General features: G+C 36.8%; 1 protein-coding gene across 1 annotated transcript; it reads right to left on the reverse strand.

Annotated features, from left to right (window-relative positions):
• Positions 1 to 12,390: 12,390 nt before the first annotated feature.
• Positions 12,391 to 16,525, reverse strand: LOC110755308 (uncharacterized). Its single transcript, XM_021956493.2, has 9 exons — positions 15,952 to 16,525; positions 15,609 to 15,795; positions 15,376 to 15,512; positions 15,139 to 15,251; positions 14,360 to 14,603; positions 13,212 to 13,364; positions 13,059 to 13,138; positions 12,894 to 12,943; positions 12,391 to 12,749 (listed from the first exon to the last, which is right to left on the reverse strand). The coding sequence occupies exons 1-9, from the start codon at positions 16,366 to 16,368 to the stop codon at positions 12,595 to 12,597; spliced, it is 1,536 nt and encodes a 511-aa protein (XP_021812185.1). The 5' UTR covers positions 16,369 to 16,525; the 3' UTR covers positions 12,391 to 12,594.
• Between the last annotated feature and the right edge of the window lie 3,122 nt (positions 16,526 to 19,647).

Genomic DNA, 19,647 nt, shown 5'->3' on the forward strand with positions numbered 1-19,647 from the left:
TGGCCGGGTATAATTTCTTACCAGTTTTCCGGAACTATTACTTCCAAATTCCAATATAGTGATAGCATATAATTTTCAAAAGAGAGTTCACAAATTTAGAAAGAAAACGAAAACCAAAATACCACTATCCCAACTTACATGAGCACATGATAAGGTATAACACACCATATTACATTAAAAAAGAACAATGTGTAAAACCCAGTTTGAAAATACTCATGGTAAGTTGGGTAAAAGAAAAAATGCCTAGTTGTTTCGACTTCATGTTCAATTTCGAGTCAAATATATGTACTGTTAAATATGTTTTAGATTCTTAATTGGTTTTGTTTTTCTAAATAATTCTTTTAGTTAGATATCAATTGGGTTATTTTTTCTATATCAAAAGACAAAGTTGAACTTGAAAACATTGGAAGTTTTTGTTGTTGGGAATGATTGAGCGAACCGGAATTCAAACTTGAACTACTAACACTTCCCATAAGATCACGGCTCCTGAGAATAGGAACAAATTGAGCCAACCATAGAGAATAGTTGGATCGATCAGCTTTATTGTGACAGCAGTGGAGAAGGTGATAGAATTCATAGTTTCTGTAACTTATATTTGTATTTTGGATCTGTTTGGGAGAAAGGAAAACAAACTTAGATGAGAAAAAGAGAGAGAACGTTGCTCTGAATTTAGAAACTGAAGAGTGTGTACTATTCATTCTATTTCACTAAGCAAAATATATCTGTTGAGGAGAGAGCGAAGAGAGATTCTTCTCTAACTGCCTTTACACAAGATTTGATCCTAGCCGTTAAAACTATCATCCTATGAGATGATTACATCTGTCACAATCTAACACAACACTTAAGAAGCCACTTGGACTATGATCCAACGGTCCATATTACAACCAGCAGAAATAGCATTTAAACTAAAAGAATAAAATTCAAACTGAAAATAAAGCTTTGGCGCCAGGGACTTCAGCTCAAAGGGTTATACATCAACACTCCCTTCTAACCCTTTGGCTGACTTTACTCCAAGTAGATCTCTGAGATGCACAAAACGATCCTTGGATAAAGCCTTGGTTAGGATGTCTGCAATTTGATCTTCAGTTCTGCAGTAGATTAGCTCAATCTCCTTTGCTTGGATAGCTTCTCGGATGAAATGAAACTTTCTGCTAATATGCCTGGATTTTTTATGAAAGACAGGGTTCTTTGCCATTGCTATGGCAGAGGTGGTATCACACAAGATTGGTGTGCCTTCCACTTGCTCCTCTCCAAAGTCTTCAAGTACAAACCTTAGCCATTTAGCTTGTGATGTTGCTTCAGCAGCACTCACATATTCTGCCTCTGCAGTAGACAGAGCTACTGTATTTTGTTTAATTGAAGCCCATGAGAACATACCAGATCCAAGAGTAAATACATACCCTGAGGTACTCCTTCTGTCATCCTCACTACCTGCCCAGTCACTGTCACAGTAACCTATTAAGGTAGCTGCCTTACCCTTCTTAAACTCAATTCCATAATCCAGTGTGCCCTGAATGTATCTCAAGACCCTTTTGGCTGTTCCCATGTGTTTCCTAGTAGGATTGTGCATGAATCTAGCAAGCAAACTAGAGGCAAACATTATGTCTGGTCTAGTAGCTGTCAGATATAGCAGGCTGCCTACAATCTGCCTATATTCACTCTCATCTGCCATCTCACTTCCATCTTCCTTGCACAACCTTTCACTTGCAACCAATGGAGTTACCACAGATTTACAACCTTTCAAACCAAATTTCTCAATCACTTTCATTGCATATTTCTTCTGATGAAGAAATATATGCTTATCTGTTTGTACTACTCCCATGCCAAGAAAATGGTAGAGTAGTCCAAGATCAGTCATCTCATAATGTTTCATCATGTCATTTTTGAATTCTTCAAGTAGCTTTGCACAACTTCCAGTATAAACAATATCATCCACATAAAGAGAGACAATAAGAATACCTGAACCTTCATCAGTTTTGATATAAAGTGTAGCTTCACTAGGACTTTTCTTGAATCCTGCTTTGTTGAAGTAGGAGTCAATCTCATCATACCAGGCCCTTAGGGCTTGTTTTAGTCCATACAAAGCCTTGTTTAGCTTATACACCTTGATTTCTTCATTCTCCTTCACAAAACCCTGTGGCTGCTCCACATATACCTCTTCCTTTAAGACTCCATTCAAAAAAGCAGACTTGACATCCAGTTGGTACAGATTCCACTCCTTTTGTGCAGCAAGAGCAATCAAGGTTCTAATGGTGTCTAACCTTGCCACTGGGGCAAAGGTTTCATTGTAATCAATCCCAGGCTTTTGTGAGTAGCCTTTATCCACTAAACGAGCCTTATTTTTCTGCACAGTACCATCGAGATTAAGTTTGGTCTTGTAGACCCATTTTACACCAATGACAGGTTTATTAAAAGGTCTTTCAACAAGCTGCCAAGTGTTATTCTTCTCTATCATTTCCAACTCAGCTTCCATTGCCTTTCTCCAAGACTCATTAAGATCAGCCTCTTCAAAATTCTCAAGTTCCATAATGCACATATTACACTGAGCCATAATGTCATTAATGCTTTTCCATTTCTTTGGTGTATGATCAATAGCTTGAGAACTTTCTCCAATGCTTTCATCCTGCAGAGTAGTGTCTTCATCTACTTGTGTTTGTGAATCCAAGCTTTGACTTGATTCATCTTGTGCTGTGACTTCTTCATCTATTTGCAGTGGTGTATCCAAGTCTGGATTTAGAGCATAGTCTTGATTTCCAGTAGGCACAAGTACTGTCATTTCTCCTTCTCTAGCATTCTCCCATTTCCATAAGCCATTTTCATCAAATTTCACATCTCTGGACAGAATAATCTTCCTAGTATTTGGATCAAACAGTCTATATCCCTTTTCACAGAGACCATAGCCTACAAAAATACACTTGTGACTGTTTTCTTCAAGCTTATGCCTCAATGCTGAAGGAATAAGCACATGACAAGGAGATCCAAATATCTTTAGGTGTGCAATTCCTGGTTTTCTGCTAGTATAGGCCTCAAATGGTGTTACCTTATTGAGAGCCTTGGTAGGACATCTATTCAGCAAATAGACTGCAGTATTTACAGCTTCTGCCCAAAATTCATAAAGTATACCTTTCTCTGCAACATGGATTTGGCCATTTCCACCACTGTTCTGTTCTTCCTCTCAGCTACTCCATTTTGCTGAGGGGAGTATGCCACTGTTAATTGCCTTTGAATGCCAGATTCTTCACAAAACCTGTTAAATTCTCCTGACAAGAATTCTCCACCCCTGTCACTTCTCAAACTCTTTATCTTGAACCCACTTTGCAGCTCAGACATAGCCTTGAATTTCATAAAACACTCCAATGCACTTGATTTGTTTCTAATGAAATACACCCAAGACATTCTAGTATAGTCATCTGTAAACAGCAGAAAATACCTGTTTCCAGATAGTGATTCTGTCTTCATTGGTCCACAGATGTCTGTGTGAACCAATTCCAAAGGGTTTGAAGCTCTCCAAGTGGATTCCAAAGGGAAAGAATCCCTATGCTATTTTCCTTGCATACAACCATCACACACCAATGACATCTGCTCCAAGTGAGGTAAGCCATGAACCATCCCTTGATTCTCAAGCAGTTTTATACTTCTCTCATTTAAATGTCCCAGCCTCTTATGCCATGTCTGCAAGCAATATGTGACACTTGCTTTTAGGACCAACTCACTCGCAGGCATCATTGTCAATGGAAAGCATCTGTTGTTTGTCATTTGCACCTTCACAATCAAGTTTTCTAGTGACTGATTATCATAAACACTCACCATATTTCCTCCAAACACAAGGTGATAGCCATGTTCCATCATTTGCCCAACACTAAGCAAGTTTTCTTCAAGACTAGGCACAAGCATTACTTCATAAATGTGCTTCTTACCCAACTTGGTTTTTATTACCAAAGTTCCTTTTCCAGCAACTGGAACCACTTCTCCAGTTCCCATCTTCACCTTAGAGGTCAAATCCCTTTGAATATTCACTAAGAGTCCCTCATCTCCTGTCATGTGGTTACTACAACCACTGTCAATATACCAAGAGTGATTTACCTTCACATCAGTTGCAGCATTACACATATAAAACAAAGCACCAGTTTCTTCCATTTCATTTGCATAATTCACCTTATGTGCATTCTTATTTCCATTGCAGTCTCGGATCATGTGTCCAAATTTTCCACATCCATGGCATTTAGGCTTGCCTTCATACCAGCATTTGCCACAATGTAACCTATCACAATGTTTACAAGCTGCTATGTTTCCATCATTAGGCTTCCAATTTTTCTGAAGCCTTCCAATTTTTCTGAAAACTTTGATTTCCAGGAAAACTTTTCTGAAAACTCTGATTTCCAGAAAAACCTACATTCTTAGGCTTCTTTTCTTCAATATTCAGACTAGCAAAAGCCCTCTCTGAAGAGTTCTCAGTGTGCCTATCCAATCTGAGCTCAAAACTCTTCAAAGAAGCAACCACTTCTTGAACTTCCAGAGTTTCAAGATCCTTAGAGTGTTCTATCACAGAGCATATAGAATCATATGACTTTGGCAGACTAAACAATAGTTTCTGCACAATTCTCTCCCTAGATAGCTCTTCACCATAACTCTTCATTTGATTCAACATATTAAACAATCTAACAAGATAGACAGATAGAGATTCACTATCCTTCATGCGAGTATATTCAAATTCCCTACGCAACCCTTGCAATTTGACATTTCGTACCTGTTTATCTCCTCTGAATTCCAGCTTCAGAATATCCCAAGCTCCCTTCGAGGTCTCCTCATTCACAATCCTTGGGAATAGCTGATCTGAAACTGCACTTTGGATCAATCCAAGTGCACGAGCATCCTTCATCAGAGTCTGAGCCACCATGGACTTCTCAGTGTCTACAGCCTCCTCTTTCTTCTTCTTCAGATCTGAGTCATTTAACCCATTCTCGACCAGATCCCACAGACCATGCGATTTCAGAATAGTCTTCATTCGAATACTCCAGAATTCGTAGTCTTCTCCATTGAAAACTGGTGTTCGAAGCTCAGCCGGTCCCGATCCTGCCATATGAGACACCTGGATGCAAGAACTCGCCACTTCGATCTTCAAATCAGCTCAACGATAGCTCAGATCGAGCTCGATTTACTGTTCACAGATCACGCCCAGCTCAAACAATCGAACTTGGCTCTCTGATACCATGATAGAATTCATAGTTTCTGTAACTTATATTTGTGTTTTGGATCTGTTTGGGAGAAAGGAAAACAAACTTAGATGAGAAAAAGAGAGAGAACGTTGCTCTGAATTTAGAAACTGAAGAGTGTGTACTGTTCATTCTATTTCACTAAGCAAAATATATCTGTTGAGGAGAGAGAGAAGAGAGATTCTTCTCTAACTGCCTTTACACAAGATTTGATCCTAGCCGTTAAAACTATCATCCTATGAGATGATTACATCTGTCACAATCTAACACAACACTTAAGAAGCCACTTGGACTATGATCCAACGGTCCATATTACAACCAGCAGAAATAGCATTTAAACTAAAAGAATAAAATTCAAACTGAAAATAAAGCTTTGGCGCCAGGGACTTCAGCTCAAAGGGTTATACATCAGCAGAAGGCAGTGGGCACGGTGGCAATATAAGTGGTGGGTGTAGCACTGTAGGTAGGGTGGGAAGAAGCTTGGACGTTGTCTGTATTGGCCATTAGAAAAGAGGAAAAAGGTTTGGGAGAAGAAAAAAAAATTAATTGAATGTCGTTAGACAGAAATCTTGTGATACCATGTAAAATATCAAACACACTGATAGTGTGTGATGGAGGGTTTGTATTTATAAACAAACTATGCAAGAGCTGAGTTACAAAGATAAGATAGGACTCCTCCTTTAAGAGGTTATCCTTATCACAGAGTTTGAAATACAAAAACAATCTGAACAAACTATCAAACTTTCAAACGTATACAATCCAATCATGATTTTGAATTCAAAGCTAAGAATAACCTTGGACTAACAAGTTAGCGTATATATTGCGATTAGTAAAACAAATTTATGTCATGGTCTGCAATGACCAAGTATCTTATGAGTACAAGTAGTTTTCACTAACCCATCATCTATTAGGATTCAGTGACTCTAGGCCTGTGTATTTTGTCCATATAGATAATTCGTGCTCAAACCTAGTCCATGTGATACCAAATTTCATGACTCATGATGAGTATAAATTGTGCATGCAAATGGACTTACAAGAAAAATATCTAGAAGCATATATTCTATATATCCTAAGATGTTATATGTCCTTCAACGTGAGCCATTTGTGTCATGGTCCTAAAGCGATTGACTGCTTCCCCCATTAAGGACCCCAAAACACGATGTGGACATGGACAACTACATACTTTTGGATATTCTTGCACTTAGATATGGACATTTTTGCACGCCCAAGGGGGTGTTGACTATTCAATTGGCATTTTAAGATAATAAAAGAAACGCTAGCGGGGCAGGTCTTAGGTTTGAACTCCATGGCATCGTAGTTTTGTGCGTGTGTGAGAAATTCCCCTCACCTCTAATTTAGACTATCGCTAGTCCTAAAAAACAAGATAATAAAAGAAAGATGGAATGCGACCAGCGAATAATTCTATGCAAGCAGACGCTTTTCTTGGGATGTGTGCATGTGTAAGGCGTGCCAACACGGTGACCTCGTTGGTCGATCGTGCAAGTGAGTATAGTATAGTGTGAGTAAATGTGCTAGATCTTGACTCTTAAACCGAGTGATCATGACCAAGGAAAGAACACCTCTCAGTTATTGGTTCGTTTACCTAACAACAAGGCTTTTTATATTATTAGCTCAGTGTCACCGAGCTCGGTGACTTGGACGATACTCCCACAAATAAACTTAAAAAGTTAAGAATATTTATGGAGACATGGATTAAACAATGCTCAAGATAAACTCTGAATCGAAACAAAGAAAATATCAAAACGATTACAATAGATGGTGCTCAAGAACTTTGAACAACAAAGATCTTGTTGATATGATTACATGAAATTCTAAGAAAGTAAAAATAACTTTGAAAGTGCATTTGAGCAGTGTTTCGACTTGTTTTTATTTTCATTTTTTATTGTGTTGTCTGTCCATGTGTCTGAAATTGCTCCTTATATTTATAAAAGACTTAGAGGTACCGCCACTGTAAGCTCGACTCAAAATATCCCACTGCCCAAATCTTTGTGTGTCAGAGGCCTGGCGGTTTCCACCTCTCTCAAGAATCCCAAAGCTTCCTTTTAAGACTTTTTTTTTTTGTGAGTTCCAAGGTTGATCCCTCCTGACTATAAAGCACTCATTTAAGTCGGTCTCGTAACAATGAGCCTTTAAGGCCATCTCCTGTCATAGGGTTAAATGTAGTCCAAAGCTATAAATTTAGCTCTTCAAAATATTAATTTGTTAAAGAATAGTGTGTGGCTAAATTTTTCCATCTCCAGCCATGCAAAGCTATATTTTAGGATCCTTCATATTTTATTATTTTGAGAAAAACTATGGTACAACACTCATACATTCCACAACTATGTATTGTTTAATTTAATTAAACTCCTATTTAGAGACAATATTTCATATATGACACGTATACGTTGATAACATTTAAACAGGCTATTTTTTAAAAAAAACAATCCTAATGGCTAGCTGACGTCATCGATGATGTCAACGCGCCTTTAATATTGGTTGTTGGATATGCATTTACACGAGATATTTCATGCTCTTACCCACACTTGATAATTTCTTTTCTTAAAAAGCACATGCATGAGACTCACAAGAAAATTTGGCCTAGGCCAAAGCTGGGCTACAATTGGCATGGTTAGAGGGCTAAAGGGACAAATGCGGCCCTCCAAATTTGGCCAAATTTGGAGGGCCGCCCATGGCTGGAGATGGGTTTTGCATTATTTTAGGGCTATATTTGTCCTATGACCCATGATTGGAGATGGCCTAACGTCACCGGTGATGCCCAGCAAGCAAGTACCCATATTGAGAGTCATTAAAACAATGGGCCATACATATGATATGTCATCTCTTAATTGTTGTCTTGATGTCCAAATTAATGGCGAGCCTATATTAATGAAATTTAAAAAACTAATGGTTCTTGTTTTTTTTTTTTTTTGGATTAAAAGCGATAGTAATTTTATTGATAACACAGAAAAAAGTACAGAGTAGCCGCAATGCCGAAAGTCTTTGAAGTAATACCCGTCCGTCAACCACGTTACATACCCAACCACGTCACATTTTTTTTATTTTTGCAAAACTGAATATTTGAGCATTATAAAAACAATTGTGTTAACCACATTTTTAATAGAGATGAGCCCTACATATGTAAGTCCTATCTCTATGCATTGGCGGACCCAATGAAGGACAACTGTGGGCACTTGCCCACACTTACAAAAAAGTTGCAGCTGTATAATCCCACCCAAACTCATATTTTTTAATTTCTTTTAGGTTTTTCTTAGGTGGAGCCCCCCACATGGCCCATCCAATACATACACTTTAAACTTAAAGTTTATATTAAAAAAGAAAAACCCTATGTTATAAAAGAAGAATAAAGATCCCATCAAGTACACATCATTATCCACACGATTGCTGATTTTTTTTTTTTAATAATATGCATGTGGTTAAGATAAGAATAATATCGGTGGCTGATTTTTTAAAAGTCCTCTTTTATGGTTCACTGTATTTGAATAATCCACACGATTGTGACCATAGACGACCGAATGTCTTTGTAGTAATAGAAAGAAAAGGAGAGACCCTTCCCGTCCGTCAACCATGTTACATATCCAACCAAACTATATCGATGTACACATCATTATCTAAGAAAGTTCTCTTTATTTGAATAATCCACACGATTGTGACCACAGACGACTGAAAGTCTTTGAAGTAATACTCGTCCGTCAACCACGTTACATACCCAACCACGTCACATTTTTTTTATTTTTACAAAATTGAATATTTGAGCATTATAAAAACAATTGTGTTAACCACATTTTTAATAGAGATGAGCCCTACATATGTAAGTCATATCTCTATGCATTGGCGGACCCAATGAAGGACAACTGTGGGCACTTGCCCACACTTACAAAAAAGTTGCAGCTGTATAATCCCACCCAAACTCATATTTTTTAATTTCTTTTAGGTTTTTCTTAGGTGGAGCCCCCCACATGGCTCATCCAATACATACACTTTAAACTTAAAGTTTATATTAAAAAAGAAAAACCCTATGTTATAAAAGAAGAATAAAGATCCCACCAAGTACACATCATTATCCACACGATTGCGGAATTTTTTTTTTTTAATAATATGCATGTGGTTAAGATAAGAATAATATCGGTGGCTGATTTTTTAAAAGTCCTCTTTTATGGTTCACTGTATTTGAATAATCCACACGATTGTGACCATAGACGACCGAATGTCTTTGTAGTAATAGAAAGAAAAGGAGAGACCCTTCCCGTCCGTCAACCACGTTACATATCCAACCAAACTATATCGATGTACACATCATTATCTAAGAAAGTTCTCTTTATTTGAATAATCCACACGATTGTGACCACAGACGACTGAAAGTCTTTGAAGTAATACTCGTTCGTCAACCACGTTACATACCCAACCACGTCACATTTTTTTTATTTTTGCAAAATTGAATATTTGAGCATTATAAAAACAATTGTGTTAACCACATTTTTAATAGAGATGAGCCCTACATATGTAAGTCATATCTCTATGCATTGGCGGACCCAATGAAGGACAACTGTGGGCACTTGCCCACACTTACAAAAAAGTTGCAGCTGTATAATCCCACCCAAACTCATATTTTTTAATTTCTTTTAGGTTTTTCTTAGGTGGAGCCCCCCACATGGCTCATCCAATACATACACTTTAAACTTAAAGTTTATATTAAAAAAGAAAAACCCTATGTTATAAAAGAAGAATAAAGATCCCACCAAGTACACATCATTATCCACACGATTGTTGATTTTTTTTTTTTAATAATATGCATGTGGTTAAGATAAGAATAATATCGGTGGCTGATTTTTTTAAAGTCCTCTATTATGATTCACTGTATTTGAATAATCCACACGATTGTGACCATAGACGACCGAATGTCTTTGTAGTAATAGAAAGAAAAGGAGAGACCCTTCCCGTCCGTCAACAACGTTACATATCCAACCAAACTATATCGATGTACACATCATTATCTAAGAAAGTTCTCTTTATTTGAATAATCCACACGATTGTGACCACAGACGACTGAAAGTCTTTGAAGTAATACTCGTCCGTCAACCACGTTACATACCCAACCACGTCACATTTTTTTTATTTTTGCAAAATTGAATATTTGAGCATTATAAAAACAATTGTGTTAACCACATTTTTAATAGAGATGAGCCCTACATATGTAAGACCTATCTCTATGCATTGGCGGACCCAATGAAGGACAACTGTGGGCACTTGCCCACACTTACAAAAAAGTTGCAGCTGTATAATCCCACCCAAACTCATATTTTTTAATTTCTTTTAGGTTTTTCTTAGGTGGAGCCCCCCACATGGCTCATCCAATACATACACTTTAAACTTAAAGTTTATATTAAAAAAGAAAAACCCTATGTTATAAAAGAAGAATAAAGATCCCACCAAGTACACATCATTATCCACACGATTGTTGATTTTTTTTTTTTAATAATATGCATGTGGTTAAGATAAGAATAATATCGGTGGCTGATTTTTTTAAAGTCCTCTTTTATGATTCACTGTATTTGAATAATCCACACGATTGTGACCATAGACGACCGAATGTCTTTGTAGTAATAGAAAGAAAAGGAGAGACCCTTCCCGTCCGTCAACAACGTTACATATCCAACCAAACTATATCGATGTACACATCATTATCTAAGAAAGTTCTCTTTATTTGAATAATCCACACGATTGTGACCACAGACGACTGAAAGTCTTTGAAGTAATACTCGTCCGTCAACCACGTTACATACCCAACCACGTCACATTTTTTTTATTTTTGCAAAATTGAATATTTGAGCATTATAAAAACAATTGTGTTAACCACATTTTTAATAGAGATGAGCCCTACATATGTAAGACCTATCTCTATGCATTGGCGGACCCAATGAAGGACAACTGTGGGCACTTGCCCACACTTACAAAAAAGTTGCAGCTGTATAATCCCACCCAAACTCATAATTTTTTTTTTTTTTTAAGGTCTTTCTTAGGTGGAGCCCCCACATGGCCTATGCCTATCCAATACATACACTTTAAACTTAAAGTTTATATTAAAAAAGAAAAACCCTATGTTATAAAAGAAGAATAAAGATCTCACCAAGTACACTCATTCTGTAATTTTGTGGAGAACTTAGTCATCAAGTTCACTTTAAACCCAAATATTTTTTGTTTGACTATATATCGGTTGGATTTTTTTTTAAGCCCCCAGATGAACAGAAGTCTGGGTCCGCCACTGCTTGTCAAGGCTTAGGATGAGACTCACCGCAAGCAAGCAATTGCTCACCAGCTTCTTGTCGGGGAGTCATTAGCCTTCGGAGGCAGACCCGTTAATCAAGACATAATAAAAACAAAATCAGCAGCGGCCTATTATGAAGCCAAGTCTATGGCAGCAAAGACCCCTTTACCAGAAATGAAAATGAGCACATCCACTTTCAAATTCTCTAATGCAATGATCAAGCAAGGCCTCTTACAAAACCACAAAAGTAGCCCTGAAGCCAACCCTTTTGATTTGCTGGCTGCAGTGTTTTGGGCGAGCATTGCGTGCTTAAAACCCCCAAAGAGTGGCACCAAGCACTCCCTCTCTATTTGTACCGACTTTAGAAAGAAGCTGTGTTCTGGGTGGCACTATGGCAGTGTCTTGCATTTTTCAATGCTTTCACTAATAGAATGGTCCAAGAAAGGTTTCAACATTATGGTGAGACGGTGTCAAGGTGGTTTGGGATAATTTTAGATGTTGTTTGTCGCATGGCTAGTGATATCATAAGTCCACAAGACCCACAATTTAGGAGAGTTCCGGATAAAATCAAAGCGCTTTTACTGTGTCAGCCAAACACTCAACAAAATATCAAAAACGCTTTTATGTAGTGTAAAAGCACTTTTAAATGTGACATCCAAACGACAAACTGCTTCTTTTGTAGAAGCCCTTATGTCATAAACGCTACTGGCATAAGCGCTACTGGCATAAGCACTTCGGGAAGAAGCACTCCTAAACGAGCCCTAAAGGGTAATTGTGTATCGCCGTTTTCATTTGTTGTTTTTTAAATGAAGAAACATAATACTTTACCCCCATCAATTAATTTTGAGAAAAAAATATTTTTCATTATTAAAAAAAAAAACAGTACTAATAGAAAGAAGAAAAATCGATACTTGTTAAGATAAATATTCTATAAGAACAGTCACATTCAAACCGAAAATTTGCTTTAATACGTTCTAAACAATAGAAACTTTGGGATGACATTGATACTAGAGAAACTAAGGAGTTTTCCGGGATGACACAGAAAAACTTGTAACCTAGATTGCCCTAATCTATTCCTTCCACGGTTTTAATTGTTTAAAGTGGTATCGATTTATTATTTGAATATGCCTGCAGCTCGGCATAATACTTGGCCAACCATCCTTTAATAATCTTCACCTCAACTTTGCGCTGCTTCACCAACCAGTCTGGATCAGTAGTATTTGCACCAACTATATCCAAGCAATGAGACCCTGTAAAATAAATTTAATTAATTTCACATACACAGTCCCCTTCAATTGAAGGCCAGCCCTATCAAAAAATTTCTCAAATATATACGGTCTGCCGCATCAAAAAATTTCTCAAATATAACTTATTTGAAGTGTCTCATTATGTACCATTTTTTGTATAGACTGCAACGACGGTGTCTGATATGTTCTCCAACACCCTGTGTGATAAGAAATATTACAAACTGTTAAACTTGGTCGAGTAAACTTGAAATATGTTGTTTATCAAAATAATAACAATTTGAATTTGGTTTGTGTAGTCATTTTTATGCTTACCCTCCACTACTGTAAGGGTCTCTTAGCCCATTGGAGAAAATGATGTTGCTAGCGAACCTGGAGAGAGCCAGTTTTATATCCTGTTCGGAATATAATTTGTTAGCATTCAAAACTACATATTAAAATGAAGGTCTGAAGATTTTTGATACATACATGGCCTCCAAAGTAAGTAGTGGCCCAATGAGGCCGAGGAGGGACGCCATACATTGCCTTGCATGTTTCGATGTAGTCTTTTAGATCGAATTGGTAAGCTGGAAACATGCTGTCGTTGCTGATGCCTATGGGTATCACCATGTCACTACATGTCTAAATAGGTCAACGTCAATTGAATTATAATGAATTTACCAATAATGTGATCTAATGAAGAGAGATTTATTTGTCATCGCGGGTTTAGTCCAATGAAAAAGGGCCTTCATTTGCAAATCATAGGTCTCAGGTTCGAACCCCATGTCATCTTGGTTGTGTGTGTATGTGAGAAATCCCCCTTTCCAGTAATTTAAACTATCGCTTATACTAAAATAAAATTAAAATAAAGAGATACTTATTTTTTTTAGTATTGATGAAGATATATTCACTACTAGAAAATGGGGGTAAAAACCATATATAACAAGGCCACTTCTATAGGTTTAACACATTGTTTTCATTGTAGTTGGTATATATATATATATGTATTAAATATATTTACAAATATATTGAAGTTTATAAATCTGACTTTGCACAAAAGAAAAGTCAGTACTTCCCCTGAATCGTGAAAGGCAACTCTTTGAATGATTGCTTAGCCAGATTTTTTTGGAAGCAAAGTGGACCTCATAATAAAGCTAGATATTTTTCATTTATCAAAGTGTGCTCTTGGAACAATCAGCATCAAGAATATTTATCCTCCAAAAACATGCACCACATGTATTTGGGTGGGCTTGCACAAAGTTGCGCATGTGCAACCTTAGAAAGAAAGATAATAATTGAAGAATGAGGATTCGAACTTTGAGATATCTTTCAACATTTGAAAGAGAAATACACATAAATTAAAATCTAGTTCCTAACTAGTTTTGTTTTAGTGGTATTCATCCTTCCGATCTTAAAAGATATCTCAAGTTCGAATTTCCTCTCCTTAATAAAAAAAATCTAGCTAGTTGATCAAATGTATATCCTTTACCAAATAGTTATCTGGAGTCGAACTTAAATTTGAACTATAAGTTTTGGTCTTGTAATGTGAGCATTGTTATTAATCCTTATTATGTTGGTTATAATTGATCAATTAAGAAAATATAACAAGATAATTCCATTAATAAATAGATAGTTACCTGCCATTTCCACCCTACATCTGTTTCAGATTTATTTTTGGGTTCGTTAACATAGCATGACTTGTTTCCTTTGTATGCAACAACACCAGCAAATATTTTGCTTAGAGTATCATTTCCATGAGAAACTCCATCAATGCCACCACAGACAACAGTAACTGGATAGCTTGGTGGGCGATTGTATTGAGCGGCCCCAGTATACATTGACATCAAGTAGTTCTCCAGCACAGACGACGTCAACAACTGACTGAAAAACAAGAAAACAAGAAAAAATTTGTTCTTATTTATGCAAATATCCCAACATGTAAATATGACAAGAAAACAAAAGGGTAATGACAAATTAGTAATTAGAATAACTATCGTTATGTAAATATCCCAAAATGTAAACAAAAGAGGAATGACAGATAAATCAATAGGATTCGCTGATTTACTGTAGTGCCTCCTGAAAGTATGGTCAACTCTTAAATTGTATAACGACAATTAATCATTAGAATTAACTCTCATTATGTTAATGACAAGAACAAAAGAGAGTAATGACAAATTAATCATTGGGATTAACGATTGTTACGTAAATATCCCAACGTTTAAATGAGAAGAAAACAAAAGAATAATGACAAAATCAATATAATTATGTAAATGCCAATATATCAAAATGACAAGAACACAAAAAAGTAAATAACAGAACCATCAGAATATCCATCTACTTAGCTTAGCTTAGCTTAGCTTTTGAGGTTATTATGTAAATCCTATAACATGAAATTTCAAGGCTACCGACAAGCTACCTGCAAGTCCGAAACTTTCTGCTAAGAATTGAGAGGCCTTTAGGCTGAGAAGCAATCTCATCAATTACAGACCACGACTTTTTAATCGTTTGGTAGCAAGTCTCACTGGCTTCCTGCACACGCATGCATGCCCTTAAATCATAAATATTAAAAGTTTTTGTTTACTAAAAATGCTAATTAATTTACATAATATATATTGATGTTAAGAAAAAAAGTAAACAAAGAAAAAGAAATTACTCGAAAATCCTTGGTAACAATGGAATAATATCCCTTTTCTGGTGGGATGATGTTATCAAAGTAAAGGATTGGAGCTGATGAGGCTAGAGCTCCTAGAGCGACATGGGGATATTTTAGCCGAAACCAAGAAGCAAGCACTGTGTAAAAAGAAAAATAGAAAATATAAAGGGAGAGAGCTAAAACCATGGTTACAAAATTACTTAAAATTTAATTACTAATTAGCAGACACCTACTTCCACCATATGATCCACCGATAACAATCACCGGAGAATGTTCGGCGCGGAGTTGTTTCTTTACATCTATAAGGATCTCTGCATAATCTGCTATTGCCTGGGCTGAGTTGAAGTACCCAAGAGTGCTTGCATTCTGAAATGCTTCCTCCCTTGATCCGAATGGGATCGACTTCCCATAGTACCGGTGCTAATTAAGGAGAAAAATAAAAGTCTCAGAGAAAGTAGCATATAAGAACTCACTTGATCAACAGTTCAGATTAATACTTTGATTGATCTGGCAAGAGAACAATTTACTACACAAAAGTAGCCCCATACATCGACACGAATTTCTTTCCATACATACCTCTATAAATATCTGGAGAGCTTGTAACCGATTGGCGTTTTCACTGAGAAATCCAATACTAGAAAGAGAATCATCAATTGGTGCTTCTGCGCCCAAGTAAGCCAATATTGGTGCACTAACATTGGAGCCGCCCCAATACTTGACATTGATCAAATATCTTTGCTGAAAAGTGGAGAAGCTATCAGGCCTAAAGTTGAAATGGTCAAGTGTTTGTTTGTAATAAAAGGTTTCAAAATCGTTTGGATCAAAGTTAGACAAAGCTTTGGGTTGGCCGTCCGTAAAATAATATCCATGTTCAAATGTTCCTCCAGTTGGACTCAGCCTTGGGATGTTTAAGGGTGAAGCAGAAACTGGGGGTGTGATAAATAGAGAAATTGCAATTAGAAGGCATTGAAGAAAAGATACAAGTGGGTTCATGGCAAGGTTTCAGTTGTGTGTTTTCTGACCTGATTCTGAGCAGTCATATGGCTATATATACTATGAGAGCTCAAAGAATAGAAGAGATTATGGCATATATTGTATTGGCTTTATAATGGCCCGCTACAGATAGAAGTACTTAATTACAAAAAATCAGAAACCATCTACTCTTTCATCAACTTAATAAAAGCACAAAATCCAACTGGTCTAGTACAGTATAAAAGGGCCTTGACTTCAACACCAGTGGTCTCAGGTTCGAAACCTCATATCACTTTAGACTATCGTTTGTATATATTTAAAAATAAATAAATAAAAGCACAAAAAGCCCTTTAAGAAAATAAATTAAAATAGAAGCACAAAAAGAAAAGAAAAAGTGGGGATAGTTAATGATGATAGTCCTTGCTTATATGATTTTGGACAGGAATTCAGCAAAGAACTTTAAGTAAAGAGGATTTTTTATTGCTTCTCCCCACCATTGAGGACACGCACCTAAAATATTAATATGAAAATAGAATTTGTCCTAACATAATCTATTTGCAACTAAGCCGGGAAAATCATGTTTGTTTGGTCAATGGCCTACTATCATAATCTAATGAATAATTCCCTATGATGGAATTAGATAATTGTGTAAACATGCTTTTCAATTGATGTATATTTTCCAGTCTATATATATTAGTAATATTAGATCTATCCTTAATAGGAAATAGAGTTTCCAAACTGAGCAAAAAGAAAAAATGAGCAACATAACATTACTTAAGAAAATGGTTAATTTCAGTTTGGTACCCTGAAATTGTACTCTTAAGGCATGTTTGTCTATGAACTTTCAATTTTAACAATGCAGTATCCTAATATTGAAAATTTGTTGCAATGTGGTTCTATCAGTAAATTGACTGTTAAAAAATCTGTTAAGTGTTGACGTGGTGCATGTGAGACCCACTTTTTTGTTTAATTGAAATAAAATACTATTAAAAAACTATAATTAAATTTAATAAATCATTATTAAATATTAAAAAACCGGAAAAGCCCAAAAAAAAAAAAAAACTATTGCCCTACCACTCTCTCTCTCTCTCTCTCTCTCTGGGAAAAACTCAATGGCTCAAACTCCATTGTCGCTGCCCAGCTCCTCCCCACGCCCAAATCCATTGTTCTCTCTCTCTCTCTCTCTCTCTCTCTCTCTCTCACCAAGGCCCCAGCGTGACGACGACCAATGATTTTTGTTAGAATTCATAGCTTCTGGTATTTTAGTGTTTGGAAAGAAGGAAAGTTGAAGAGAAAATGCAACTATGGTGCTGCGAAAATAATAAAGGTTCTGATATTCATTTCACACTCCACTATTCAAATATAACCGTTAGGAGAGAGAGAGAAGTGAGATGCTTCTCTAACAGATTTACACCAAGATTAAATCCTACCCTTTGATCCTATCATCCTATGAGATGATTACACTTGTCATAATCTAACACTTAGATCCTAGGCTAGAGAAGAGACCACTTGGACTATGATCCAATGGCTCATATTACATCAGAAAAATTAAATCTTATAAAATGAAATTCAAAATTTGTAACTTTTGGCTTCAGGATATCAACTCAAGGGTTACACATCAACACTCCCTTCTAACCCTTTAGTTGATTTCACACCAAGTAGTCCTCTTAGGCAAACAAATCAATCCTTTGGCAAGGCCTTGGTTAATATATCTGCAATATGATCTTCCGTTTTGCAGTAAATAAGTTCGATCTCTTTTGCTTGAATGGCTTCTCTGATGCAATGAAACTTTCGACTGATGTGCCTAGTTCTCTGGTGAAGAACTGTATTCTTTTCCATTGCTATGGCAGAGGTGTTATCACACAGAATTGGTGTGCCTTCCACGTGCTCCTCTCCAAAATCTTCAAGCACAAACCTTAGCCATTTAGCCTGTGATGTTGCTTTTGCAGCATTGACATATTCCGCTTCTGCAGTGGACAATGCCACTGTGTTTTGTTTGATCGACGCCCATGAAAACATACCAGATCCTAGTGTAAATGCATACCCTGAAGTGCTTCTCATGTCATCCTCACTTCCTGCCTAGTCACTGTCACAGTACCTTATTAGTAGTTGTCTTTCCTTTCACAAATTCAATTCCAAAATCAAGAGTGCCCTGAATGTATCTCAACACCCTCTTGGCTGTTCCCATATGCTTCTTTGTGGGGTTATGCATGAATCTAGCAAGTAAGCTAGAAGCAAACATTATATCCGGCCTTGTAGCAGTCAAGTATAGCAAGCTACCTACAACCTGTCTATATTCACTCTCATTTGCTGCTTCACTGCCATCTACCTTGCATAACTTCTCATTCACAGCTAGTGGTGTTGCCACAGATTTGCAATCTTTCATTCCAAATTTCTCAATGAGCTTCATTGCATATTTCCTCTGGTGAATAAAAATGGTTTTATTTGTTTGTACTACCCCCATGCCAAGGAAATGATGAAGTAACCCCAGATCAGTCATCTCATAATGTTGCATCATATCATTCCTGAACTCTTCAAGTAGTTTTGGAAAGCTTCCAGTGTATACAATATCATCCACATAGAGTGAAACAATAATGATACATGAAGCTTCAGTAGGTTTGACATAAAGTGTTGCTTCACTAGAGCTCTTCTTGAAACCTGCCTTGCTGAAATAGGAATCTATCTCATCATACACAGGCTCTTGGAGCTTGCTTCAGCCCATACAAAGCCTTGTTCACACCTTAGTTTCTTCATTTTCCTTCACAAGTCCTTGTGGCTGCTCAACATAAACTTCTTCCTTTAAAACTCCATTCAGAAAAGCAGACTTTACATCCAATTGATATAAGTTCCATTCCTTCTGTGCAACAAGTGCTATCAAGGTCCTGGTAGTGTCCAACCTTGCTACTGGAGCAAATGTTTCATTGTAGTCTATTCCAGGTTTTTGGGAATAGCCTTTTGCCACCAGTCTGGCCTTGTTTTTCTACACAGATCCATCAAGACTCAGCTTGGTTTTATAGACCCCCTTAACACCAATGATTGGCTTGTCAAATGGTCTGTCAACTAGCTCCCATGTGTTGTTTTTCTCAATCATTTCCAGCTCAGATTTCATTGCATTTTTCCATGACTCTTCTAGAGCAGCTTCTTCATAGCTCTCAGGTTCTACAATGCACATGTTACATTGAGCCATGATCTTATTGCTCCATTTCTGTGGTGTGTGATCAATTGCTTGAGAGCTTTCAAACATATCCTCACTCTGTGGTGTAATAACTTCATTCACTTGAGTTGATGTATCCAAGGATT

Source organism: Prunus avium, chromosome 6, assembly GCF_965620075.1.
Source record: "Prunus avium chromosome 6, drPruAviu1.hap1.1, whole genome shotgun sequence".
Lineage (NCBI taxonomy): Eukaryota > Viridiplantae > Streptophyta > Magnoliopsida > Rosales > Rosaceae > Prunus > Prunus avium.

Bases quoted from the DNA above. Each gene is read 5' to 3' on its own strand.
- LOC110755308 (XM_021956493.2), bottom strand. From the start codon at position 16,368: ATGAACCCACTTGTATCTTTTCTTCAATGCCTTCTAATTGCAATTTCT. The intron at 15,252-15,375 runs GTAATTTCTTTT...ATGCGTGTGCAG, and splicing joins TTGTTACCAAGGATTTTCGA to GAAGCCAGTGAGACTTGCTA. The intron at 13,139-13,211 runs GTATGTATCAAA...TATTCCGAACAG, and splicing joins CTACTTACTTTGGAGGCCAT to GATATAAAACTGGCTCTCTC.